Source organism: Anomaloglossus baeobatrachus, chromosome 7 (genome assembly GCF_048569485.1).
Source record: "Anomaloglossus baeobatrachus isolate aAnoBae1 chromosome 7, aAnoBae1.hap1, whole genome shotgun sequence".
In the NCBI taxonomy this organism is placed as follows: Eukaryota; Metazoa; Chordata; class Amphibia; order Anura; family Aromobatidae; genus Anomaloglossus; species Anomaloglossus baeobatrachus.
This window is the reverse complement of record NC_134359.1, coordinates 256,960,460-256,987,959: the sequence shown is the minus strand read 5'-3', so window position 1 is coordinate 256,987,959 and position 27,500 is coordinate 256,960,460. Positions and strand designations below refer to the sequence as shown.

The 27,500-nt window shown below is 46.1% G+C and overlaps 1 protein-coding gene across 1 annotated transcript in view; it reads right to left on the bottom strand.

Annotated features, from left to right (window-relative positions):
- Window positions 1-25,743, bottom strand: part of FAM20C (FAM20C golgi associated secretory pathway kinase) — a 271,348-nt gene extending 245,605 nt beyond the window's left edge. The window contains exons 1-2 of the mRNA XM_075318057.1: window positions 24,286-25,743; window positions 10,050-10,237 (exon numbers count right to left, since the gene is read on the bottom strand). Coding sequence (XP_075174172.1) covers window positions 10,050-10,237; window positions 24,286-24,833 — 736 coding nt within the window. The 5' untranslated portion in view covers window positions 24,834-25,743. The remainder of the gene's footprint in view (window positions 1-10,049; window positions 10,238-24,285) is intronic.
- Window positions 25,744-27,500: the final 1,757 nt, after the last annotated feature.

The following is a 27,500-nucleotide window of genomic DNA, read 5'->3' as shown; positions in this document are numbered from 1 at the left end:
AGGACATTATTCTGTGGCACTTACTAATATACAAGTATTACAGATTCTCCTCCTACACTTAATTATACAGCCTTCATCACAGTCAATGCAGCTAATAGAAGAGCATGTGACCAGACCCTCCAATACAAAACCAGCTTTCCTATGTGCTTTTCAATTGGAGGAGACTGGTCACATGCTGCTACATCAGCTGTGCTGTGCGCACTGTGAAGAATGGGCACTACTAAGTACAGGAGGAGAACCTGTAATACTTATATATTAGTAACTGTCACAAATAAATGTTCCCTAACACATTTATGTTAGGACAAAAAGTGGTCAGTTGACAGTTGTTTTTTTTTAACATTTAGTGCGCTTCATTATTTCATTTGCTCCTTTTTTTACTGTTTTTTGTCCTTTCTCGCTTGTTTTTCATTTGCGCCTCTCTCCTCCTGTACCATTCTGTGTCTTATATTGTTTATCATTATTGTACTTGTCCCTGTATACCCCATTTTACTCGTAAAGCGCCATGGAATAAATGGTGCTATAATAAATAATAATAATAATAATCTTCTTGTCAGGCTTCCAGCAGGGAGCGCAGAAGCTGAATGAAGATGGAACTCCAAAGTGCAGTTAGATAAAAGCCCACAAGAGGGCGCAAGCACTAGAAAGAGTAGTCAGCAAAAGTAAGTCTAAACCGGGATGTTACGTCAATACAGGAGGGAGCGAGCAAGCTGTAAATAGGTGGAAGCAAAAAGGATCAGTAGCCGAGAAGTCATGTCAAAAGCCAAACAGGGGAAGGAGAGCCGAGGTCAGGAAACGTTACCGAGGTCAGAGGCCGGGAGCGGAAATATGTACAAGGAGAGGGAGGGGACCAAGACTCAGATTGGAACCGGGGTCTGGTAGACAGGGCAAATAAACAGTATAAGGGAAACGTAGGTCATAAAATGTTACCGAGGTCAAAGGACGGGAGAGCAAGTAAGTACAAGGAAGGGGAGGAGACCGAGACACAGAATGGGACCGGGGTCAGGTAAACAGGGCGGACATACAGTACAAGGGAAACGGAGGTCAGAAAATGTTACCGAGGTCAAAGGCCGGGAGCGCAAATAAGTACAAGGAGAGGGAGGGGACCAAGGCTCAGAACGAGACCGGGGTCAGGTAGACAAGGCGGACAAACAGTACAAGGGAAACGGAGGTCAGAAAATGTTACCGAGGTCAGAGGCCGGGAGAGCAAGTAAGTACAAGGAAAGGGAGGACACAGACACAGAATGGGATCAGGCAGGTATTCAGGGCAAACAAACAGTACAAGGGAAACAGAGGTCAGAAAATGTTACCGAGGTTAGAGGTCAGGAGAGCAAGTAAGTACAAGGAGGGGGAGAAGACCGAGACACAAAATGGGACCGGGGTCAGGTAGGCAGGGCGGACATACAGTACAAGGAAAACGGAGGTCAGAAAATGTTACCGAGGTCAGAGGCCGGGAGAGCAAGTAATTACAAGGAAGGGGAGGAGACTGAGACACAGAATGGGACCGGGGTCAGGTAAACAGGGCGGACATACAGTACAAGGGAAACGGAGGTCAGAAAATACTACCGAGGTTAGAGGCCGGGAGAGCAAGTAAGTACAAGGAAGGGGAGGAGACCGAGACACAGAATGGGACCGGGATCAGGTAAACAGGGCGGACATACAGTACAAGGGAAACGGAGGTCAGAAAATGTTACCGAGGTCAAAGGCCGGGAGCGCAAATAAGTACAAGGAGAGGGTGGGGACCAAGGCTCAGAACGAGACCGGGGTCAGGTAGACAAGGCGGACAAACAGTACAAGGGAAACGGAGGTCATAAAATGTTACCGAGGTCAGAGGTTGGGAGAGCAAGTAAGTACAAGGAAGGGGAGGACACAGACACAGAATGGGATCAGGCAGGTATTCAGGGCAAACAAACAGTACAAGGGAAACAGAGGTCAGAAAATGTTACCGAGGTCAGAGGTCAGGAGAGCAAGTAAGTACAAGGAGGGGGAGAAGACCGAGACACAAAATGGGACCGGGGTCAGGTAGACAGAGCGGACATACAGTACAAGGGAAACGGAGGTCAGAAAATGTTACCGAGGTCAGAGGCCGGGAGAGCAAGTAATTACAAGGAAGGGGAGGAGACTGAGACACAGAATGGGACCGGGGTCAGGTAGACAGGGCGGGCAAACAGTACAAGGGAAATGGAGGTCAGGGAGAGGAAAGCTGGGTAGCGAGATGCATCAGGGCTAACTTACAAGAACCAGTTGTGCACGCTGCAGAGCAGGAACTATTACTGGCGGCGTTCCGGAGGAGTCCACACCATGATAAAGCGGTGTGAGCCCCGGAACAAAGCACAACCGAGAAGACCCCGCCCACCAGACTTAACCCCATATACATCCAGCTATAGTCATGACGCTTCCTAAAATTTGCGCCTTTTTAAAGTTTTTTTATGTATGTGTTTGCCTGTTGATTGTTTTGTTTGTTTATTTTGTAAGTTCACCACTGTAGGTGAGCTTTGAGGTCTACAGCAATTCTCGCCTAATCCATCAATTGCCACTTTCAAAAAAAAAAAAAAAAATTCCCTTCGGGGATGATTTTACGTACACCTGAATTTTTTTTTTTTTTGCACAAATTTTTGGAAATTTTAGAAGTAAAAATGCACTAAAATGTTGCAAACAAGGATAAAAACAAAAAGAAAGAGCATTTTTTATTTTCCGCAGAATTGATATACTACTTGTGACATTTTGACAAATTTGGCACAAAAAAGTCAACGAATACCACAAGGCAACAAAAAAGTGACTTAAAAAAGTCTCTATTTCTGAGATAGGGTCCTTTTATCCCCTCTAGTCTTTCTACCCAATAGGGCGTGGTCCTCAAGGAAATGGATAGAGTAGAGGATAACGCCCACTTGGCTAATAAGACTCGAATTTCATACATGGAATAAATGGTTACCGTATATCTCAGTAACGGAGAGGCGTAAGAAAAAAAGAAAAACAACATCGGAATCAGGAGAAGAGCAGTATTTACATCTGGTAAATAAATTACTAATTTATGACAAGAGGCAGCAGGATAACGCCCACTTGGCTAATAAGACTAGAATTTCATACATGGAAGAAATGGCCGTATCTCAGGAATGGAGAGGCATGGGATAAAAAGAAAAATAACGCCGGAATCGGGATAAAATTGGTATGTACATCTGGTAAACAAATTACAGATTTATGACAAGTGACTGTAGGATAACGCCCACTTGGCTAATAAGACTAGAATTTTATACACGGAAGAAATGCCCATATCTCAGGAATGGAGAGGCGTAGGATAAAAAGAAAAACGCTGGAATCGGGAGAACAGTGGCATTTACATCTGGTAAACAAATTACAGATTTATTACAAGTGACAATAAGATAACACCCACTTGGCTAATAAGACTAGAATTTTATACAAAGAAGAAATGGCCGTATCTCAGGAACGGAGAAGCGTAGGAAAAAAAGGAAAACAATGCCAGAATCGGAAGAGCAGGGGCTTTTACACAAAGTAAAACAAAAATTACACATTTAGGACAAGTGGCAGCAGGGTAACGCCCACTTGGATAATAAGACTTTAATTTCAAACACGGAAGAAATGGCCGTATCTCAGGAACTGAGAGGCGTAGGATAAAAAGAAAAACAACGCCGGAATCGGAAGAGCAGGGGCTTTTACACAAAGTAAAAAAAGTACACATTTAGGACAAGTGACAGCAGGATAACGCCCACTTGGCTAATAAGACTAGAATTTCAAACACAGAATAAGGGGCCGTATTCAGGAATGGAGATGCGTAGGATAAAAAAAAAATAACACCGGAATCAGGAGAACAGCGGTATTTACATCTGGTTATCAAATTACAGATTTATGACAAGTGAAAGCAGAATAACGCCCACTTGGCTAATAAGACTAGAATTTTATACACGGAAGAAATGGCTGTATCTCAGAAACGAGAGGGGTAGGATAAAAAGAAAAACAACGCTAGAATCGGGAGAACAGCGGCATTTACATTTAGATTTATTACAAGTGATAGCTGGATAACGCCCACTTGGCTAATAAGACTAGATTCTCATGTACAGAAGAAATGGCTGTATTTCAGGAACTGAGAGGTGTAGGATAAAAAGAAAAACAACGCTGGAATCGGGAGAACAGCGGCATTTATATTTAGATTTATTACAAGTGACAGCTGGATAACGCCCACTTGGCTAATAAGACTAGAGTTTCATATATGGAAGGAGTGATCGTATCTCAGGAACGGAGAGGCGTAGGAAAAAAAGAAAAACAACGCCGGAATCGGAAGAAGAGCAGTATTTACATCTGGTAAACAAATGACAGATTTATGAAAAGGGACAGCAGGATAACGCCCACTTGGCTAATAAGACTAGAGTTTCATACATGGAAGGAGTTATTGTATCTCAGGAACGGAGAGGCGTAGGATAAAAAGAAAAACAACGCCAGAATCGGAAGAGCAGAGGCATTTACACAAAGTAAATAAATTACACATTTAGGACAAGTGACGAATTTCTCTTTAAAATAACATTTTTCTGCATAAAAAATGCTCAAAAGAAGCTAAAACAATGCAAAAAAAATGGCAATTTTTTTTTTTATACAATCCAGTAAAGGAAGAAATGGCGCAGCAGCTTTTTATGTGCAGTCACACTGGGCTAGAAGCATTTACGAGCCACGTAAATATATACAAATTGCAAATTCTACCTGCTGGGCAACATCACAGCTAAATGCGGGGTTATTCATTAACAGTCAGTGGTAGACAGGCCTGAAACGCCAGTCAGCTTCCAAGATTTCACACTATACATGTCAATAAATGACAAGATTCACCGAGGAGGGAAATAAACACAGCAAACGTTCAGCTGCAGATAGGTACAAAGGGTGAATCGCAGTATAACCTTACACAAGGCATTCCAGAATGGCAGCCACGACATGCATAGGCCTAGCCGGAGTCTGAACATATTTCTGTAGAGATATGATAAATAGCAGAATATGAGCAGATGACAACACCTGCCAGAGAGCGCCGGGCCTCTGCTATCAGCTCTTCAAAGAGGATTTAATCATATAACAGCATGATGCAATAAACCATGGCAACACCGGGTATCTCATCAGAGCGCAGAAAGTGAGACTAATGCAACACCGCGTATCTCATCAGAGCGCAGAAAGTGAGACTAATGAAAGCATTTGTCTGATTGGATGCCATTTATGCAGGGTACTGATATAATTTCCATCAAGTCATAAAAGCGGGGCCAGACAATAGAGATTAACTTTCCTGCAGTGCCTCTACAGGGGAAATGAAGCATTGCACCACTCTCACTGATATCAATGGGGTAATGCATAAATGTACTGTGCCAAGGTGCTCTAAGATTCTGAATGGCGGACCCTTCCATGACCCTTTATCAGCTTGGGTTTGGCTAATAAGGTATATTAAAATGTATTTCTTAGTAGGTGTAATAATAATATTACCAAATACCTCCAAAATACCCATCCCCTGTAGACTGTGTGCCCTCGTGGGCAGGGCCCTCTCTCCTCCTGTAGACTGTGAGCCCTCGTGGGCAAGGTCCTCTCTTCTCCTGTAGACTGTGAGCCCTCACGGGCAGAGTCCTCTCTCCTCCTGTAGACTGTGAGCCCTCGTGGGCAAGGTCCTCTCTTCTCCTGTAGACTGTGAGCCCTCGCGGGCAGGGTCCTCTCTCCTCCTGTAGACTATGAGCCCTCGTGGGCAGGGTCCTCTCTCCTCCTGTAGACTGTGAGGCCTCGTGGGCAGGGTCCTCTCTCCTCCTGTAGACTGTGAGCCGTCGTGGGCAGGGTCCTCTCTCCTCCTATAGACTGTGAGCCCTCGTGGGCAGGATCCTCTCTCCTCCTGTAGACTGTGAGCCCTCGTGGGCAGGGTCCTCTCTCCTCCTGTAGACTGTGAGCCGTCGTGGGCAGGGTCCTCTCTCCTCCTATAGACTGTGAGCCCTCGTGGGCAGGATCCTCTCTCCTCCTGTAGACTGTGAGCCCTCGTGGGCAGGGTCCTCTCTCCTCCTGTAGACTGTGAGCCCTCGCGGGTAGGGTCTTCTCTCCTCCTGTAGACTATGAGCCCTCGTGGGCAGGGTCCTCTCTCCTCCTGTAGACTGTGAGCCCTCGTGGGCAGGGTCCTCTCTCCTCCTGTAGACTGTGAGCCGTCGTGGGCAGGGTCCTTTCTCCTCCTATAGACTGTGAGCCCTCGTGGGCAGGATCCTCTCTCCTCCTGTAGACTGTGAGCCCTCGTGGGCAGGGTCCTCTCTCCTCCTGTAGACTGTGAGCCCTCGTGGGCAGGGTCCTCTCTCCTCCTATAGACTGTAAGCCCTCGTGGGCAGGGTCCTCTCTCCTCCTATAGACTGTGAGCCCTCGTGGGCAGGGTCCTCTCTCCTCCTGTAGACTGAGCCCTCGTGGGCAGGGTCCTCTCTCCTCCTGTAGACTGTGAGCCCTCGCGGGCAGGGTCCTCTCTCCTCCTGTAGACTAAGCCCTCGTGGGCAGGATCCTCTCTCCTCCTGTAGACTGTGAGCCCTCGTGGGCAGGGTCCTCTCTCCTCCTGTAGACTGTGAGCCGTCGTGGGCAGGGTCCTCTCTCCTCCTATAGACTGTGAGCCCTCGTGGGCAGGATCCTCTCTCCTCCTGTAGACTGTGAGCCCTCGTGGGCAGGGTCCTCTCTCCTCCTGTAGACTGTGAGCCCTCGCGGGTAGGGTGCTCTCTCCTCCTGTAGACTATGAGCCCTCGTGGGCAGGGTCCTCTCTCCTCCTGTAGACTGTGAGCCCTCGTTGGCAGGGTCCTCTCTCCTCCTGTAGACTGTGAGCCGTCGTGGGCAGGGTCCTCTCTCCTCCTATAGACTGTGAGCCCTCGTGGGCAGGATCCTCTCTCCTCCTGTAGACTGTGAGCCCTCGTGGGCAGGGTCCTCTCTCCTCCTGTAGACTGTGAGCCCTCGTGGGCAGGGTCCTCTCTCCTCCTATAGACTGTAAGCCCTCGTGGGCAGGGTCCTCTCTCCTCCTATAGACTGTGAGCCCTCGTGGGCAGGGTCCTCTCTCCTCCTGTAGACTGAGCCCTCGTGGGCAGGGTCCTCTCTCCTCCTGTAGACTGTGAGCCCTCGCGGGCAGGGTCCTCTCTCCTCCTGTACCAGTCTGTTTTGTATTGTTAATGATTGTTGTACGTATACCCTCTTTCACTTGTAAAGCGCCATGGAATAAAATGGCGCTATAATAAAAAATAATAATAATAATTAGAAATGTAGTATAGTTCTTCTGATTCACTATATTGCTTACCTCATGTGCAGGGCATTGCAGGTCCTTAGGTATTAATAGGTACGACCACAGATATAATGACAGTTCGTGCTCGTGGTTGTAACAATGGATACTTAAAGGTCTGCAATGCCCTGCACATGAAGTAAGAGACTTGGCTATATCAGGAGAACTATACTACATTTCTAATTGGAGATATTTGCTAATATTATTATTATTATTACACCTACTACATATTGGGATAGGATCTTGGAGATGGGAAAAACCCCTTTAGGCCTCTTTCACACGTACGTGCCTCCGGTACGTGTTTGGCAGTTTTCTCACGTAACGGAGACACGTACACACATAGACCTAGGTATTTCTATGGTTTTGGACACACGTAAGTATTTGCACATGGAACGTGTGTCCGTGTTCCGTACTTACGTGTGTCCATGTGTTTCTCACGGCGACATGTCCGTTTTTCTCCGGCATCACGGGTGTCACACGGAACGCAAACGTGTCACACGTAATGCTAACGGACCACACGGATGTGTTCTGTGTGACACGCACCGGAGAAAAGACATGTGTCTGTGAGGAAAAAAAACAACCTTTACTCACCTTCTCCTGCCCTCCTGTCTCTGCCGCTGCTGTCACTTGCTGCCGACCGCCGCTCATTATGCTCATTGAATATTCACTTCACTGCGGCCGGAAGCAGCAGCAGCGGGGAGTCGGCAGGACCGGAGACCGAAGATCAGCACCACGGACAGCGAAGCCAGGGACAGGTGAGCAGAAAGTTCCCGTTCTCCGTGTGTTATCATGGATAGCACACGGAAAAAACACGTAACCCATAAACACGGCTCACGGAGGGCAAAACGCATCTCTGACACGTCCGTGAAAAACGTGAGTGGTTTTTCACGAACGTGTGAAAGAGGCCTTAAGCATGTATGTGAAGAAGTAATATCCAGCTGCAAAAGATATTTCAGGAGAACTATACTACATTTCTAATTGGAGGTATGTGCTAATAGTATTACGCCTAAGGAGTGCTTTACACGCTGCGACATTACTAACGATATATTGTCGGGGTCACGTCGTTAGTGACGCACATCAGGAACCGGTAGCGATATCGCAGCGTATAACGCAAATGAGTGACGATCAACGAGCGCAAAAACGTGCAAAATCGTTGCTCGTTGACACGTCGTTCATTTCCATAATATCGCTGCAGCATGTACAATGTTATTTGTTGCTCCTGCGGCAGCGCACATCGCTGTGTGTGACACCGCAGGAACAACAAACATCTCCTTACCTGCGTCCACCGGCAATGCGGAAGGAAGGAGGTGGGCGGGATGTTCCGGACGCTCATCTCCTCCCCTCCTTTTCTATTGGGCGGCGGTTAAGTGACGCTGCTGTGACGCTGAACGAACCGCCCCCCTTAGAAAGGAGGCGGATCGCCGGTCACAGCGACGTCGTGGATAAGGTATGTGCGTGTGACGCTGCCGTAGCAATAATGTTTGCTACGGCAGCGATCACCACATATCGGCCGTACGATGGGGGCGGGTGCTATCGCGCTCGACATCGCTAGCAATTGCTAGCGATGTCTCAGCGTGTAAAGTACCCCTAATACATATTGGGATAATATCTTGGAGATGGAAATACCCTTTTAAACTGCACCAATCACCAGGTTTTTCGTATATAACCTAAAGCCAGTGCTATACTGGCACTATCACGCTGATTCTATACATACCTGTAGTGGTCAGCTCGGATGTTTAGGTTTTGAAACCCAAGAAAGTAAAGATTATGAAATCGGCAGCTTCCCGAGTGACAGAAGCTGAGATCAGATAATATCTGGGGGGTATTCATACTTATCCCCTCCCCCCCCTGTTAGAATTAGCATAAGTATTATATAATCGATTCACTTTTCACATCCAGGACCTGTGTGAGGTCATACCCATGTGACCAGAAGGGGTGGGGCCTCGGCAAACAAAGCTAATATCAGGCAGCAACATTTTTCTGTTGGCTGAGGCCCCGCCCCTTCTGGTCACATGGGTATGACCTCCCACAGGTCCTGCAAGGGAAAAAGTGAATCGTTTGTATAATACTTATGCTAATTCTAACGGGGGGGGGGGGGGATAAGTATGAATACCCCCCAGATATTATCTGCTCCTCAGCTGCTGTCACTCAAGAAGCTGCCGATTTTATAAACTTTACTTTCTTGGGTTTCAAAACCTAAACATCTGAGCTGACCACTACAGGTATGTAGAGAATCAGCCTGATAGTGCCAGTATAGCACTGGCTTTAAGTTATATAGGAAAATCCTGGTGATTGGTTCCCTTTAAGCCATCCTCTTTGGCACTGAAATTTCTATTCAGTCATTTGTGATTTTTGGCCTTATAATCCATATAGACAAAGGCTCGGGCTCGCCCACAGGACAACCGGAGAATCCTCCGGTGGGCCCCTTTGCAATAGTAGTATGTCACGTATGACCCCAAAATGATCAGTACAATACACTTGTTTCACTATGTACAGACAAAACAAGCAACTCATCATTCATTTTACAAACTACCATGTATATTATTATATAGAAGCATAGGACATTTGTGAATGTAATATTTGCATGTAGTAGATTAGTGGCCTCCAGAGTCAGTTACTGGTGGGCCCTTGCCGTCCCAGTGAGTGAGAAATGTCAGGTTCCCATAGAAGAAGACAGAGTGGTCAGACTATGACCTTGGCCCCATTCACACTGGGTGGTGACCACATCTCAGTTGAACCACGAGAGAGAAACAAATCATGCAATATATGTAATAAAAAACCAATCCCTTACCAACACTGTTAATCTTCTGTCCGCCAAGATCCTGCAATAAGGCTCCTACAGCCGGGTTCTGCCTGGAATATAACTCGTACCGATTGATTCCAATATGAAACTTTAACCAGTTTGGATAGGAGTCTACGTGAGCTTCTCCAGTTGGCAAGAAATCTTCCTCCTCGTTTGCTTCATTCCCCACATTTTGCCTAAAAAGATGACAAACGTTATATTGAATCATGGAGGAACATAGATGATTCTACAGATAAGGCTGGTATTAATACATATATATGAAAGATGCTGACACTAACGTCTTAAAGGGAACCTGTCACCAGATTTGGGGCCTATAAGCTGCGGCCACCACCAGTGGGCTCTTATATACAGGATTCTAACATGCTGTATATAAAAGCCCAGGCCGCTGTGTAGAACGTAAAAATCACTGTATAATACTTACCTCATGATGTGTCCTACGTCATACACACTCTTCGGTCCTGCGCAGGCGCACTACAATACTTTGATCTGCCCTGCTCAGGACCTCAATGCCAGCGAGTGTGGATACAAATCAAAAAAGGTCCGTGGAGCCTATGTTAGGAGTCTCGACACAGAAAATAGCCAGATATCCCTCCGGGAAGGACCTAGCATATGAGTGGCTCTTTTTAAGGAGACCACCATAACCACCATATTAAGTGGCTCTTTTAGTCAATATCCAACTCTTTGACGAGTGTAAAGATATGAGAAGGAAAATACCAAGGCCAGGTATCCATCCACAGACAGCTGTTTCGGGGTATTGCCCCTCATCAGTGTGGAGTAGGATTCGGGCCAGGTGGGAGCAATGCCTAGTAGACCAACAAGACAAAACAATCACTGATCTCGGGGAGACCAGCCAGAGAAAACACTGCCAGCAGCCACCTAAGGCGCTCAACACAGTGAAATCCTAGGTGCATTGCCCCCTGGGAAGTGTTCAAATCAAAAAAGCTCTGTGGCACCTCTGTTAGGAGTCTCGACACAGGAAATAGCCAGATATCCCTCCAGGAAGGACCTAGCCATGGTGGTTATGGTGGTCTACTTAAAAAGAGACACTCCTTGGCTAGGTCCTTCCCGGACGGATATCTGGCTATTTTCTGTGTCGAGACTCCTAACAGAGGCCCACGGACCTTTTTTGATTTGTATATTTCCCAGGGGGCAATGCACCTAGGATTTCACTGTGTTGAGTGCCTTTGTTGGCTGCTGGCGAGTGTGGATGGTATAGGATGCGTCTTGCACCCCGGCTTCAGAAGAAGGAGGACAAAGATGGCCGAAAGAGCAGACGCCGGCACCGGAAAATGAAGACGCCCATCTGAGCCACATCCACCGCACTGACCGTTTAGGTGTGTATTATGAAGTGATTTTTATGTTCTATACAGCGGCCTGGGCTCTTATATACCGCATGTTAGAATACTGTATATAAGAGCCCACTGGTGGTGGCAGCAGCTTATAGGGCAAATCTGGTGACAGGTTCCCTTTAAAGGGGTTCTCCAACTTTAGATAAAATGACATGCTTTGCTCAAAATATAACTCGACTCCTATCTATTGGTTGTAAATGGTATTTAAGTATTCATATAAATTGGGCTAAACTTGCAATACCAAGTACGACCAATAGTAAACGGTGGCGCTGTTTTTGGAAAAATGCGGGTATTTTAAATCTAAAAAGCCCTTTTCAGTTCCATATATTAATGTTTACTCAGATCATATTTACATTATGGCATTAACTAATTAAGAAGAAAGAAAAGATAATAAAAAATGTTTCAATTTCTCATGAATGTTTACATTTGGAAAATACTGACAACCGTGGTCAGTATGGCCAAGTGGTCCAAGGCGCTGCGTTAAGGTCACAGTCTTTAGTGGAGTCGTAGGTTCGAATCCCACTTCTGACAATGTTCTGCTACATTACAATCACTTGGAAGATACTGTCACGGGTGACAGACAGTCATGTGATTTCTGGCAATAGAAGGTCACAGTGTTTAAGTGCTCAAAATGATCCCTGACTTTCTATAGTTCCTGCTGTTAGTATTCATTGTGCTAGGTAGCTTTCCTGCTGGGTTTTTATCTCTTCCTCTTTATGACCCAGCAGAGCTCATCTTCCGCCCAGCTGCTGATCATCAGTATTCCTCTTTTGCTTAAATACTCCCATCTTTACTGGGCTGGTGCTGGTGATATCATTCAGTTCTTTCAAGCTCTGGATGCAAGCAGATGGCTTGCACTCTTTTGTGGTATTGTTGCTGAGCTTCTACCTGAGTCATCTGTGGATAAGTAGTTCATGCTTTTCCCCCTGTGTGTCCTCCTTGTGTCTTCTATAGTTGTTTAGTGGGGTTGACGAGGAGCTTACCCCGCCCATTCCCTATTTAGGCTCCAGCACTAGGGATACATAGGGTCAGGTATCTGGCTCGGCGCATAGGTGTGGAACCTATCTAGGGTGGTGAGGGACCCCAAAAACCAGAAGCAAGTTTGGTCAGGGGTCACTATCTCCCCCTTCCCTAGACGCAGGGGTTCCCTTCCCTTTCGCTGTTCGCTTGGTGCTCCCCCGTACCCAGCGTGACAGATACGATCCCTAAATGTTACAATATTTATAGTAAGCTTCCAAAAGTAAAAGGAAATAATGTTCTAGAGCAGAGGGTAGCAGCCTATATACCTTTACTACATGTCATTCATGCACCTGGAATGTAAGATTGATGCTTCGCTCGGGAGTTTTTGCTAACCTACGTGTGCCGGCTTTCAATTCCAGTGGGGAATGCAGAAATTTAGGAAACAAGGTGTGAAACAGAACCTCCTGGGCTATTTCTGGATTTGCAAGCATCGAATGCTCTGGAAAATGAGTAATAATAGACCAAAGGAGGAATGAAAAAATGCTAGCAAGCCACCAAAGCAGCAGGGGTGTAATTACCGGAGATTGCCCCCTCTGCCACATAATAGGACCGCAGAGCTGTAAATGACGTGTGATTGGGGGTGCTCTTAGATTTTATATTAGAGGTATGGCAGTGTATTGCTCATATGATAGATAAAAATAATATAATTCAATATCACAAGACCCTGTAAGATTATAAAAAGGTTTTTGAGTATATTAAAGTGGTTGTCAGCTCTTGTGGTGAAAGTATGCAATCATTCTATGTGACCACAGGCTTCTGAGTCCTTACAGAGCGTGCTCAGCACACTGTCAGGATTCTCTGGTGTTACTGCAGAGACTGGGCGGTCAAGTAACCACAGGCTTCTGAGTCCTTACACAGCATGCTCAGCACACTGTCAGGATTCTCTGCTGTTACTGCAGAGACTGGGCGGTCAAGTAACCACAGGCTTCTGAGTCCTTACACAGCATGCTCAGCACACTGTCACGATTCTCTGCTGTTACTGCAGAGACTGGGCGGTCAAGTAACCACAGGCTTCTGAGTCCATACAGCGCGTGCAAGGCATGCTGTTTGGATTCTCCGGTGTCACTGCAGAGGCTGAGCAGTCATGTGACCACAAACTGGGTCCTTACAGCGTGTACACGGCATGCTGTCAGGATTCTTCTGTGTCACTGGAGAGACTAGCCAGTCACGTCACCACAGACTTCTGAGACCTTAAAACGCGTGTACAGCATGCTGTCAGGATTCTCCGGTGTCACTACAGAGAGTGGGAGGTCATGTGACCCCAGACTGATCCTTAGAGCACGTGCATGGCATGCTGTCAGGATTCTCCGGTGTCACTGCAGAGACTGGGCGGTCACTTGACCACAAACTTCTGAGTCCTTACAAAGCTTGCATGGCATACTGTCAAGAGTCTCTGGTGTCAATGAAGAGACTAACTTCTGAGTCCTTACGGTGCATGCACGTCACACTGTCAGGATTCTCCAGTGTCACTGCAGAGACTGGGCTTTCACGAGACCAATTTGCATACATATGGTCACGTAGTAACTGGACGTACTTAGGCTCGTTCAACTCAAATAAAATGAGCAATGCCGCACATGACTAGGTGGAATGTGGTCGGAAGAATGCAAATTGCGTATTTGCGGTCACATGACCGCCCGATCTCGGCAGTGACACTGGAGAATCCTGACAGTGTAAGGACTCAGAAGTCTGTAGTCACATAGTCCCATTATGACATATTTTGGTGTATTTTCCATCTAGATGTTGGGTGGGATTCAGGCCTAGCAAAGGGGTTGAGATACTTCTAATTTACTGGTTGCTTTAAGGACTGAAATCGACCTGTTTTGAGGATTTCACCTTTGCAAATAATTTCAGACTTTCATTATAGACATGAACAGAGATGCTAAAATCTCCCCAAAAATATACAATACACTGGCGTATGTGACGCTTAAAAAACAAAAAATATTATTAAACTTCCGCCGGTGATTTCTCCGGTTCCAGCAGAATATCTATGCCGGTCTATGCGCATCCCGATCTCTTGTACTGACGTTCCGTCACATCCAGGCTGTAGCGGTCACATAGGACAGAACGCCAGCACAGGAGGACAGGAATCACAAAGGTGAGTCTTCTATATCTTTTCTAATGTGCTGGTAATCCACTAGGAAATCTGCGAGAAGATCCACACGATCTTGTGCTGATTTGCGCTGATGACTTCCTTGCTGATTGGGACAGCAGCATATCTGCCGTGTGTGAACTTATCCTTAAAGGGGTTGTCCAGTGTCCACTACTTTTACACTGATGGCCTATCTCAGGATAGATCATCAGTGTCTGATCGGCCAGGTTCCAACACACCGCACCCACGCCAATCAGCTGTGTTCGGTCCCGGCGGCGGCAGCAGACAACCGGAAATGCCCAGTTCCAGAGCTGCCCAGTCTTCTGATAGTGACCGTGGCTGGCAACTGCACATCCACCTCCTACTGATCTGAATGGGAGGCGGATGTGCAGTACCCGACCACGGCCACTATCAGAAGATGGAGCAGAGCCGGAGCTGAGCATTTCCGATTGCCTGCTGCCGCCACCATGACTGAGAACAGCTAATTGGCGGGGGTGCCGTGTGTTGAACCCCAGCTGATCAGACACCGATGACCTATCTTGAGGATAGGCCATCAGTGTAAAAGTTGTGGACAACCCCTTTAAAGTCACCACTAAGGCAATTATTGGGGCCATCAAAGGGACAAAGTAAGGCTCACAAATAGGCAATAGTAGAGTTGAGCAAAAGCATTTGATGCCAAGACGTTGCGAAGCCTACATATCAGAAGAGGTGTCGGGGATGCTAGCAAGTGGTAGGAGGTTTGCCGGGTTCTGGACTGGTGGCCACAGATTACTGACATGGTGCTGAACCAGGTTCCCACAATTTTGTTTTATTCGTGTCCCACTCATTGAAAGTGTAGAAGGGACCAGAAGGCACCAAACCACTAGGTAGAAGGATATGAAGGACTTCCACTTGTGGGACGTATTTGGCAAGGAGTTGGCGGTGCCACATCCCCAGCACCGATCAACTCCCAATGCAGAGTGACAGTACAGCTATTTTGCTGGGAAATCGTCTAATGTCCACCCGTGTGAAATGGGCCCTTTGTCTACTAATCCAAAAAGAGAACATCTAAAGAGCTCTTGATGACCCAACACGTCCGGGCATTGCCGGTCTAGTCTATTGACTTTAATCAAAATGGTGTAATACTCAATCATTCCTGCGGAGGCACTGCAGGGAAATTACACACTTTCTGCAAGCTTCTACCATAGATTACAGCTGACCTTTAAAGGTCCAAAAGAAGCACTATCCATTGTAGACTTGATGTCGGGAGATTTTGTATCACACAAGGCTTTTTTCAAAGTTATATTGTTTCCTTCTGCTTGTAGTTTAAGTTCTTGTGTATATTAAGGATTCTCTTAAAAGGTTTTTATTTGCATATGGGTTAAAAGAAAAAAAAAAAACAGGTTGAAACTGTTAATTCACTTCTGGAAATGTCTGGCAGCCAAAATTGTTTCCGTTATATCTTTAAGGAACTATTTAACCCTTAGATGTATTGCAATGACCAGTAATGATCAAAATCCACGTCTATTCTTCACCTTTGGCTTTATACCTGACAACTACAGAAGTTGAAAATTCTTCATGACAACCGTGCAACTCCAATTTATCCTGCAATTAGCAATTTTAGACCATAAACCTCTGGATTTTGGGTGTTTAGTAGAGTTGAGCGAATCAATTTGAAGGACCATGGTCCAGCATCCCCGTCCGTGGTCCATGGTCATCTCCTACCTAACGGAGTCTCCTGCCTTTTTCTAATTAGCAGGCCCGGCTTGACATTATCGTAGAAGTTGGATAAGAGGAGACAAAAGCGCAAAAATAGGATCTTATCTGTGAGGTACGGTGAACTTACAATTTAGGTTTTGCTCCCCTGGGGGGTTGTGTCAGACACAACCACTGGAAGAAAACCTTGGAAAATCAACTGCTGCAGCCCCAGTATTGAGGATACATTGTGATAGCCGGTAGGAGTGAAAAGGGTTTATATGAGTGCTTTATCTTCAAGATGTGACTTTATTCTACGCGTTTCTTCTTTATCAGGATATTTTAGAAGTGGGACTTTATATATGACATTGTGCGAGGCCTGCTAATCAGATGAGGAACCGGAGATGCCGGTAGGAAGGAGGTCTACTGTCTCATGGCCATGGACTACTGACATGGCTCTTGGACCAGAGTCGTGCTGATCAATTCACTCATCACTAGTTCTAAGCTTTCTTATTGTGTTTTTGGATCTTCAAGATTTATTGTTTTGGGTTTTTTTGTTTACAATTAAATTAATAATTAGCAGATCCCAGCAAACCATTTCCCATATGCAAGGTTTCAAACTGGACCAAAGTAAGACTTAAAGTAAGACCACTTATGGTACCTGTTAATATTACCAAAGCCCTAGTTTTGTCCCATGGGGCAGGAGGATGCAGTTCTTGTTTGCCTCATCTACAATTTCCTGATATTTGGGTCAATCTCCCATAAATATGTGACCTACACAGGTTTCTTCCACCTACTTAAAAAAGGGATGCAAGGAAACTTTAGCAAAAGGGTTCATCAAACTCTGGTCCATTGGCACGTCGAATGTCTGTGGCCTGCCGGGTCAAAGACCTGTGACCCGTCTACTATCTTCTGTATTTCCTGATGCCTCCCCATGGCCCACCAGTCCAAAGACCTGTGAACCTTCTACTAACTGCTGTATTTCCTAATGCCTCCCCATGACCTGCTGGACCAAAGACTTGTGAACCTTCTACCTGCTGTATTTCCCGATGCCTCCCCATGGCCAACCAGTCCAAAGACCTGTGAACCTTCTACTACCTGCTGTATTTCATGATGCCTCCCCATGGCCTGCTGGACCAAAGACCAACTGTCTGTAAACTGTCTAATACCTGTTGTCTTTCCTGATGCCTCTTCGCGGACCACCAAACCAAAGAGCTGTGAACCTTCTACTACCTGCTGTCTTTCCCGATGCTTCTCTGTGGCCCACCGAACCAAAGAACTGTGACCCTTCTACTACCTGCTGACTTTCCAGATGCCTCTTCATCTAGTACTTAGTTACCTCATGTCCAATTCCATGATTCTTAGTTTAATCCATCATTACACCTGTAGTACTTAGTTGCCCCATATCAAATTCCATTATTCTTGGTTTAATTCATCATTACGCCCCTAGTACTTAGTTGACCCATCTCCAATTACATGATTCTTGACTTACTCCATCATTACACCCCTAGTACTTAGTTGACCCATCTCCAAATGCATGATTTTTATTTACTCCATCATTACACCCCTAGTTCTTAGTTGCCCCATATCCAATCCCATGATTCTTGGCTAAATCCATCATTACACCTCTAGTACTTAGTTGCCCCATGTCCAATTCCAAGATTCTTGGTTTAATCCATCATTACACCCCTAGTGTCATGATTCCTCTGTGCATAGCATCTTGAAGACTAGAAGATGCTCTGCTGCATTTTCCTTAATTAAATTCCTGACAGTTACACGTTTCCTCTGTGCAGAGCATCTTGCCTTTTGAGATGCTCTGCTGCACCTTCCTGAGTAAGAGCTAGCAGCTTGATTGAGGATTCCATGTTGGCGCTGATCACTTTGGTGTTCCTCCTTACTGGTAATTGCTCAGGCTTCTTACTGAGCATGCTCGTCCAGAACTTTGCCAGTTGTATTTTCTGGTTTTGATGTTGTGCTTTTGCCTCTGCTAGTGTTTTGATTTTGTGTTCTGACCTCAGACTGTTATTTGACTCCTCTCTGCCCGCACCCTGTCCCAGTCATGACCTCCTGCCTATTGATCTTGGTCCGTTACCTGACCACGTCTCTGTTTTCTCCCTGAATCTATTAAGTGCTCTCCTGGATTTCTAACCCTCGGATATTGACCTGACTATGCCTCTGTTTACTCCTCGTGCCCTCCCGTTTCCAGAACTCACCTTTCCTGACTACTCTTCCGTCTATTCTGCCCATAAGTAGGGACTGCATCACACCTAGTACTTACTTGCCCCATATCCAATTCCATGACCCTTGGTTGCATCCCAACCCTTGTGGTACCATTGCAGGACACATGGAGAGTAACTTGCACAGATTTGCATCACACACTTAAAAAAGGAGAAGGAACCAGTCTGATCTGGGCCCCTTATCTCCAGGGGCCACATGACATATCTGTCTTTTCAGGATGTTCATGGCCCTTGGCATTATATTGCACAAGATACACAATCTCTCTGTTTTACGGCTGCACCCAGAATAACGTGTGACTGAACTAACCTTCAGGGCACGGTAGGTAAAAGCAATTAAGAGCTAACAGCTGAAATTTTATTTTCAATTACTATACATCTATAATCTAAAAGCCATTAGCAAGGTGGGGGGGGGAGACACTGGGAAAAGTGGCAGCTGCAAATATCGAATTAATGTCTCCGTATGACAGGATGGAAATGGGTTACGGCGTTAGATAACAGGGTTATGGGACATCAAAGACCGTCTCGTCGGCCAGGCTGCTCCCATTTCTGGTGCAGTGGTACCTGTCACGGGATAAATGGTTTATTGTATGTGCTGGATCTGCCCACGACTCTAATTAAGACTTTAGATCCTCCAATTATCTGGTTCTTGCATAGAAAAGTACAATGCGGCTGTTCCAGACAATACGGTGTCAGTTTGCCGGAGAGAGGGAGCTGTTGTTCTACAGTCAGCGAAACCCCGCGGTTGTATTATTACTCGTTTTGTTGATATAATTGCTCGTCTTTTGTATCCCTAAGGGTCACTTACTTCAGCTCTGGCCTGTTTAGGGTTAAACAATCCAACGCAATGGGTTAAAAATTAAATAAAAAAAAAAATCTTAAAATATTCCAAGTCTAGGTATGAGTGTATTTACCTGGACTCTACCACCGGGACAATAAAGGTTAAAGTTAACCGGTGTGTTGCACAATTGGTCAGAGACTTGGCCGCTGAATCATTGTGTTCTATCCGTCCGCCCTGATTTTGCCCGGGGCCAGCACCGTCCCCCCCTCTCGGATTGACCTACTTACCTTTTCTGAATGAGACAATCACCATCCCATAATGTGAGACGGGAAACCATAATCACAATATTATCAGATAGGGATACAATGTGTTATAAATATTGATAAAAGCGATGTTTATATTGTGAGGTTCTATGTAAACAAAAGAATTTACCTGTGACTGCAGCTAAATCTGAGCTCCCCTCCCATCCCCCATATCCTTACAGGGGGGTATCTACATTATCCTAACGGGGGATATAAGATGAGACATGGGGGGATATTTGGCAGGGTCCTCATTCTCAAAAACCTCAGCTTTATAGGGTCCCTAAATAACCCCCTGTTTTCCAGTGTGAGGAACATGCCAAGCATCTTCCCATATCTAAGCTTCCAGACCCCCTCATGAAAGCACCATGGGGGCTGTGGGAGTATTTTGGGATTAACTTAAGTATAAACAGGTAATCAGTTACCTCTGATATTCAATGTACCTTTTTGGTAAACTCAACAGTTTTGGTAACTTGGTATAGGGTATGGGAGAGTATTTTGGGGTTATCTGAAGTCACTGCAGATGATGTCACCTCTGATGTTCTCTGCCCCAATAACAAAACAATGGATCTTTCTGGGGAAACTTTTCAGATTTGGTAACATCTCCCCATATCTCAGCTTCCATAACCCTATAAACATGAAAGGGAAAATCGGAGGGTATATTGGGGCTTATCCTTCCAAACATCTCCCCATATCTCTTCTTCCAGGCCCCTATAAATGGGGAATCGGAGGGCATATTAGGGCTAAGTGAGTAATTCTTCCAAACATCTCCCCATATCTTAGCTTTCAGACTATCATGAAAGCAGCATGGGGGCTGTGGGAGTATTTTGGGGTTAACTTAAGTCAGAACAGAAAATTAGTTACCTCTGATGTTCAATGTACCTTTTTGGTAAATTCAACAGTTTTGGTAACATGGTAACTTGGTATAGGGTATGGGAGAGTATTTGGGGGTTATCTGAAGTCACTGCAGACGATGTCACCTCTGATGTTCTCTGCCCCAATAACAAAACAATGGATCTTTCTGGGAAACTCTTCAGATTTGGTAACATCTCCCCATATCTCAGCTTCCATAACCCTATAAACATGAAATGGGACATCGGAGAGCATATTAGGGCTAATCATTCCCAACATCTCCCCATATCTCTTCTTCCAGGCCCCTATAAATGGGGAATCGGAGGGTATATTGAGGCTAAGTCATTAATTCTTCCAAACATCTCCCCATATCTTAGCTTTCAGACTCCCGTCAAAGCAGCATGGTGGCTGTGGGAGTATTTTGGGGTTAACTTAAGTCACAACAGGTAATCAGTTACCTCTGATGTTCAATGTACCTTTTTGGTAAACTCAACAGTTTTGGTAACATGGTAACTTGGTATGGGGTATGGGAGAGTATTTTGGGGTTATCTGAAGTCACTGCAGATGGTGTCACCTCTGATGTTTTGTCTACCCCAATAACAAAACAATGGATCTTTCTGGGGAAACTCTTCAGATTTGGTAACATCTCCCCATATTTCAGCTTCCATAACCCTATAAACATGAAATGGGACATCGGAGGGCATATTAGGGCTAATCATTCCCAACATCTTCCCATATCTCTTCTTCCAGGCCCCTATAAATGGGGAATCGGAGGGTATATTGAGGCTAAGTGAGTAATTCTTCCAAACATCTCCCCATATCTTAGCTTTCAGACTATCATGAAAGCAGCATGGGGGCTGTGGGAGTATTTTGGGGTTAACTTAAGTCAGAACAGAAAATTAGTTACCTCTGATGTTCAATGTATCTTTTTGGTAAATTCAACAGATTTGGTAACATGGTAACTTGGTATGGGTATGGGAGAGTATTTGGGGGTTATCTGAAGTCACTGCAGATGATGTCATCTCTGATGTTCTCTGCCCCAATAACAAAACAATGGATATTTCTGGGAAACTCTTCAGATTTGGTAACATCTCCCCATATCTCAGCTTCCATAACCCTATAAACATGAAATGGGACATCGGAGGGCATATTAGGGCTAATCCTTCCCAACATCTTCCCATATCTCTTCTTCCAGGCCCCTATAAATGGGGAATCGGAGGGTATATTGAGGCTAAGTAAGTAATTTTTCCAAACATCTCCCCATATGTGAGCTTCCAGACCCCTGTGAAAGCACCATGGGGGCTTTGTGAGTATTTTGGGGTTATCTTAAGTCAGAACAGGTAATCAGTTACCTCTGAGGTTCAATGTATATTTTTGGTAAACTCAACAGATTTGGTAACATGGTAACTTGGCATGGGTATAGGAGAGTATTTGGGGGTTATCTGAAGTCACTGCAGATGGTGTCACCTCTGATGTTCTCTGCCCCAATAACAAAGCAATGGATCTTTCTGGGAAACTCTTCAGATTTGGTAACATCTCCCCATATCTCAGCTTCCATAACCCTATAAACATGAAATGGGACATTGGAGGGCATATTAGGGCTAATCATTCCCAACATCTTCCCATATCTCTTCTTCCAGGCCCCTATATACATGAAATGAGTAATCAGAGGGTTTATTGGGGCTAATCATTTCAAACATCTCCCAATATCTCTGCTTCCAGGCCCCTATAAATGGGGAATCGGAGGGCATATTGGGGCTAATCCTTTCAAAGATCTCTCCATATCTTTCCTTCCAGGCCCCTATAAATGGGGAATCGAAGGGCATATTGGGGCTATTCATTCCAAATATCTCTCCATATATCTTCTTCCAGGCCCCTACAAACATGAAATGGGGAATCGGAGGGCATATTGGGGCTAATCCTTCCAAACATCTCTCCATATCTTTCCTTCCAGGCCCCTATAAATGGGGAATTGGAAGCTCTATTGGAGATAAGTGAATAATTCTTCCAAACATCTCCCCATATCTCAGCTTCCAGACCCTTTAAATGGAGAATGGGAGGATATATGCAGGTGATCCGTTACTTATGATTTTGCTCCATGACTAAGAAAACAGCGGATCCTTTAGGGCTTTTTTACCTTTACAGCTCCCTTATTAATGGCAAACATCTCCCCCTATCTCAGCTTCCAGCCCCTATGTCCGTGTCATCAGGATATTAAAATTAGTTATTAATTAGCTTCCAAATAATGGCCCCATTTGGATTTATTAACCCTTGAAAGCTTTCATATCAGTAGGGACAAAAAATTATCAACCTGGACACCCTGGCAAACATCTCCCCCTATCTCAGCTTCCAGCCCCCTATGACCGTGGCATTAATATATTAAAGTTAGTTACTAATTATCTTCCATATAGTGGCCTATTTGGGGTTTATTAACCCTTGAAAGCTCAACCTGGAACCCCTAGCAAACATCTCCCCCTATCTCAGCTTCCAGCTCCCTATGACTATGGCTTTGGGATATTAAAATTAGTTGCTAATTATGTTCCAAATAGCGCCGCCACTTGCTCTGATTATTAACCCTTGAAAGCTTTTATTCCGGAATGGCCAACCTGAAAACCCCGAAAAACATCTTCCCCTATCTCAGCTTCCAGCCCCCTATGACCGTGGCATTAAGATATTAAAGTTAGTTACTAATTATCTTCCAAATAGTGGCCCAATTTGAGCTTATTAACCCTTGAAAGCTCTAATATCAGTAGGGACAGAAAATTGCTAACCTGGAACCCCTGGCAAACATCTCCCCCTATCTCAGCTTCCAGCCCCCTAGGACTATGGCTTTGGGATATTTACATGAGTTGCTAAATATGTTCCACATAGCGGCCCATTTGCATGTATTATTAACCCTTGAAAGCTTTTATTAAAGATTGACCATCCTGGGACCTGTGACAAACATCACCCCCTATCTCAGCTTCCAGCCCCTTATCACCATGGCATTAGATATTAAAATTAATAACTAATAGTGGCCCAATTTGGGCTTATTATTAACCCTTCAAAGGTTTTATATCAGTAGGGACAGAAATTTACCAACCTGGGACCGGTGACAAACATCTCCCCCTATCTCAGCTTCCATCCCCTTATGACCGTGGCATTAAGATATTAAAGTTAGTTACTAATTATCTTCCAAATAGTGGCCTATTAGGGGTTTATTAACCCTTGAAAGCTCAACCTGGGACCCCTGGCAAACATCTCCCCCTATCTCAGCTTCCAGCTACCTATAAACGTGGCTTTGGGATATTAAAATGAGTTGCTAATTATCTTCCACATAGCGGCTCATTTGCATGTATTATTAACCCTTGAAAGCTTTTATTAAAGATTGACCAACCTGGGACCTGTGACAAACATCTCCCCCTATCTCAGCTTCCAGCCCCCTATGACTCTGGCATTAGAAAATTAAAGTTAGTTACTAATTATCTTCCAAATAGTGGCCCAATTTGGGTTTATTAACCCTTGAAAGCTCAACCTGGAACCCCTGGAAAACATCTCCCCCTATCTCAGCTTCCAGCCCCCTATGACTGTGGCATTAGGATATTAAAGTTAGTTACTAATTATCTTCCAAATAATGGCCCCATTTGGGTTTATTAACCCTTGAAAGCTCAACCTGGAACCCCTGGCAAGCATCTCCCCCTATCTCAGCTTCCAGCTACCTATAACCGTGGCTCTGGGATATTAAAATGAGTTGCTAATTATGTTCCAAATAGCGCCGCCACTTGCTCGCGAATGTGGATTTGGGATATTAAAGTGAATGAATGGACTTATTATTATTATTATTAACCCTTCCGAAAAAGATAACAAAGCCCATATCTCAGCTTCCAGGGGGAAACCACAGTCACCAATGAAAAAAGTCGAAATTGGCCATAGAATTGGTTACTTACCATTCCTGGTTTTCAGCAGCTTTGGGGTTAAACCTGATGTCGCTGTTCACATTGAACAAGACGTCATCTTCGGTAAGGTCAGGAATGGCACTTTTATATAGGGAGTGTTGGAACAGGGCGCCCAGGCGAGAGTACCCCAGCCCCGGTTGGGGGTTCTTTATACTTCCATCTTGGATTAACTGTTTATTGTTCAAGTCTTTGCCCATTTCTTGCTGCTCCAGTTTTTTAAAAGAGTCATTCTTGTCCATTATTCCAGTGATTTTCTCCAGGGAGTGAGAGGTGAGGTTGGAGCTGGGGTCGCTGCTGAAGTCTTGGAGGATCCTCAGCGTGTGCTTGTTGGGCCAGCCGGACTCGGCGGTGTTTTTGGGTCTTTGCTTCCCCCAGTCCTCATTGAGGTTGTGGGTACAGGAGCACCCCCCATCTCCATCGCTCCTGGTCCCCCTCTTCTCCAGCTTTGGTAGTAAATCTATCATTATATGCATTGTACAAGCGATCAAGAACACCATCAATATCAACACCCTGAATTTACGAACTAAGATCATCTTCATCTTCCCTAAATTCAAATTTTTTTATTTACAAAACAAAGAAATAAAAATAATCAAAACAAAAGCTTTTTCACGGAAAAAGCAAATTATCCTCTAGAAAATAAATTCTAAAATAATAATAATAATAATCTAAATATAAATTAAAAAAAAAATGACCAGAAAATAAATTCTAAAATAATAATAATAATAATAATAATAATAATCTAGATATCAATTAAAAAAAAATGAACAGAAAATAAATTCTAAAATAATAATAATAATAATCTAGATATCAATTAAAAAAAATGGAAAAAAAATGTCAAGAGTTTCGGTGCAGCCTTATTGCAATGGGATGGATTTGGGATTTCGGAATTTTTCTTTTTTTTTTTTTTTTTCTTTTTTTTTTTTAAAGGGATGGATGAAAGATTGGAGGAGACAGCGGAATGTGGAGGAAGAAGGCGAGGAGGATATTAGTAGGGGTGAAGCATGGGTTTATGAGATGAATGGGAGAATCCGGAATGTTTGGCTCCGCTTCCCATCCTTGGAGAGATGATGATGATGGTGGTGGTGGTGGTGACCCCTTGGAAGGACCATCCGGGTCTTCAGAACCATTGGCCTAAGGGTAAGTTCTAGTAGAAAGATCCAGATCGCTTCAGGCACCAGGATCCTGAGATCTGTCACAAATCAGGTCTGTTTGATCCTGAATCCAAGAAGCCTTGGCTGTCTGTGGACATTTCTGCAACACAAGCTGGAATAATATGGCACAAAGAAGGGCGCTGCTGGGCACTCATTAGATTCCTGGGTTCATGTCAGAGGAGAAGAAGAAGAATGGAGGTGAGGAGGAGGAAGGTCTTTGGCAGGTGCAGCCGGGATCCTCGCGGAGAGCAGCAGACTGGTGGAGCAGCGCTCGGTGCAGCGGCTCAGCCTCTGTGGGTGTGTTATACCGGAGCGGCCTCTCACGTCACAGCCGCAGATTGGCCGGAGCCGCGCACACAGCGCAGGACACAGCCACCGAAAACACACGCCGCTCTGCACCGGGGGGGCCGAGATATCTGCAGCTCCACTCAGGGCAAGAAGAGGGCGGCACATCGTCAGAGGATCGAGGATCCGGCCATAGGGATCACCTCCAAGGAGGAGGCTGAGGACTGGAGGCTGCGGGGCAGGAGGGAGGCTGAGGAGAGGACTGGAGGCTGCGGGGCAGGAGGAAGGCTGAGGAAATCACTGAGGACTGGAGGCTGCGGGGCAGGAGGGAGGCTGAGAAGAGGACTGGAGGCTGCGGGGCAGGAGGAAGGCTGAGGAAATCACTGAGGACTGGAGGCTGCGGGGCAGGAGGGAGGCTGAGGAGAGGACTGGAGGCTGCGGGGCAAGAGGAAGGCTGAGGAAATCACTGAGGACTGGAGGCTGCGGGGCAGGAGGGAGGCTGAGGAGATCACTGAGGACTGGAGGCTGCGGGGCAGGAGGGAGGCTGAGGAGAGGACTGGAGGCTGCGGGGCAGGAGGAAGGCTGAGGAGAGGACTGGAGGCTGCGGGGCAGGAGGAAGGCTGAGGAGAGGACTGGAGGCTGCGGGGCAGGAGGAAGGCTGAGGAGATCACTGAGGACTGGAGGCTGCGGGGCAGGAGGGAGGCTGAGGAGATCACTGAGGACTGGAGGCTGCGGGGCAGGAGGGAGGCTGAGGAGAGGACTGGAGGCTGCGGGGCAGGAGGGAGGCTGAGGAGATCACTGAGGACTGGAAACTGCAGGGCAAGAGGGAGGCTGAGGAGATCACTGAGGACTGGAGGCTGCGGGGCAGGAGGGAGGCTGATGAGGTCACTGAGGACTGGAGGCTGCGGGGCAGGAGGGAGGCTGAGGAGATCACTGAGGACTGGAGGCTGCGGGGCAGGAGGGAGGCTGAGGAGAGGACTGGAGGCTGCGGGGCAGGAGGGAGGCTGAGGAGATCACTGAGGACTGGAAACTGCAGGGCAAGAGGGAGGCTGAGGAGATCACTGAGGACTGGAGGCTGCGGGGCAGGAGGGAGGCTGAGGAGATCACTGAGGACTGGAGGCTGCGGGGCAGGAGGGAGGCTGAGGAGATCACTGAGGACTGGAGGCTGCGGGGCAGGAGGGAGGCTGAGGAGAGGACTGGAGGCTGCGGGGCAGGAGGGAGGCTGAGGAGATCACTGAGGACTGGAAACTGCAGGGCAAGAGGGAGGCTGAGGAGATCACTGAGGACTGGAGGCTGCGGGGCAGGAGGGAGGCTGATGAGGTCACTGAGGACTGGAGGCTGCGGGGCAGGAGGGAGGCTGAGGAGATCACTGAGGACTGGAGGCTGCGGGGCAGGAGGGAGGCTGAGGAGATCACTGAGGACTGGAGGCTGCGGGGCAGGAGGGAGGCTGAGGAGATCACTGAGGACTGGAAACTGCAGGGCAAGAGGGAGGCTGAGGAGATCACTGAGGACTGGAGGCTGCGGGGCAGGAGGGAGGCTGATGAGGTCACTGAGGACTGGAGGCTGCGGGGCAGGAGGGAGGCTGAGGAGACATTACACAAAGATCTAATATCTAGCATTCTGTCTCTTACTATATATATCTGTGTCTTTATCCATCTCTTATTCTATATATCTAAAAACATATCCATCTATCTATAGATTATTCCATCTGTCTTTTATTCTAACTTTTTTCTATCTTCTATTGTATTTCTATTTCTTAATCTATTTTTC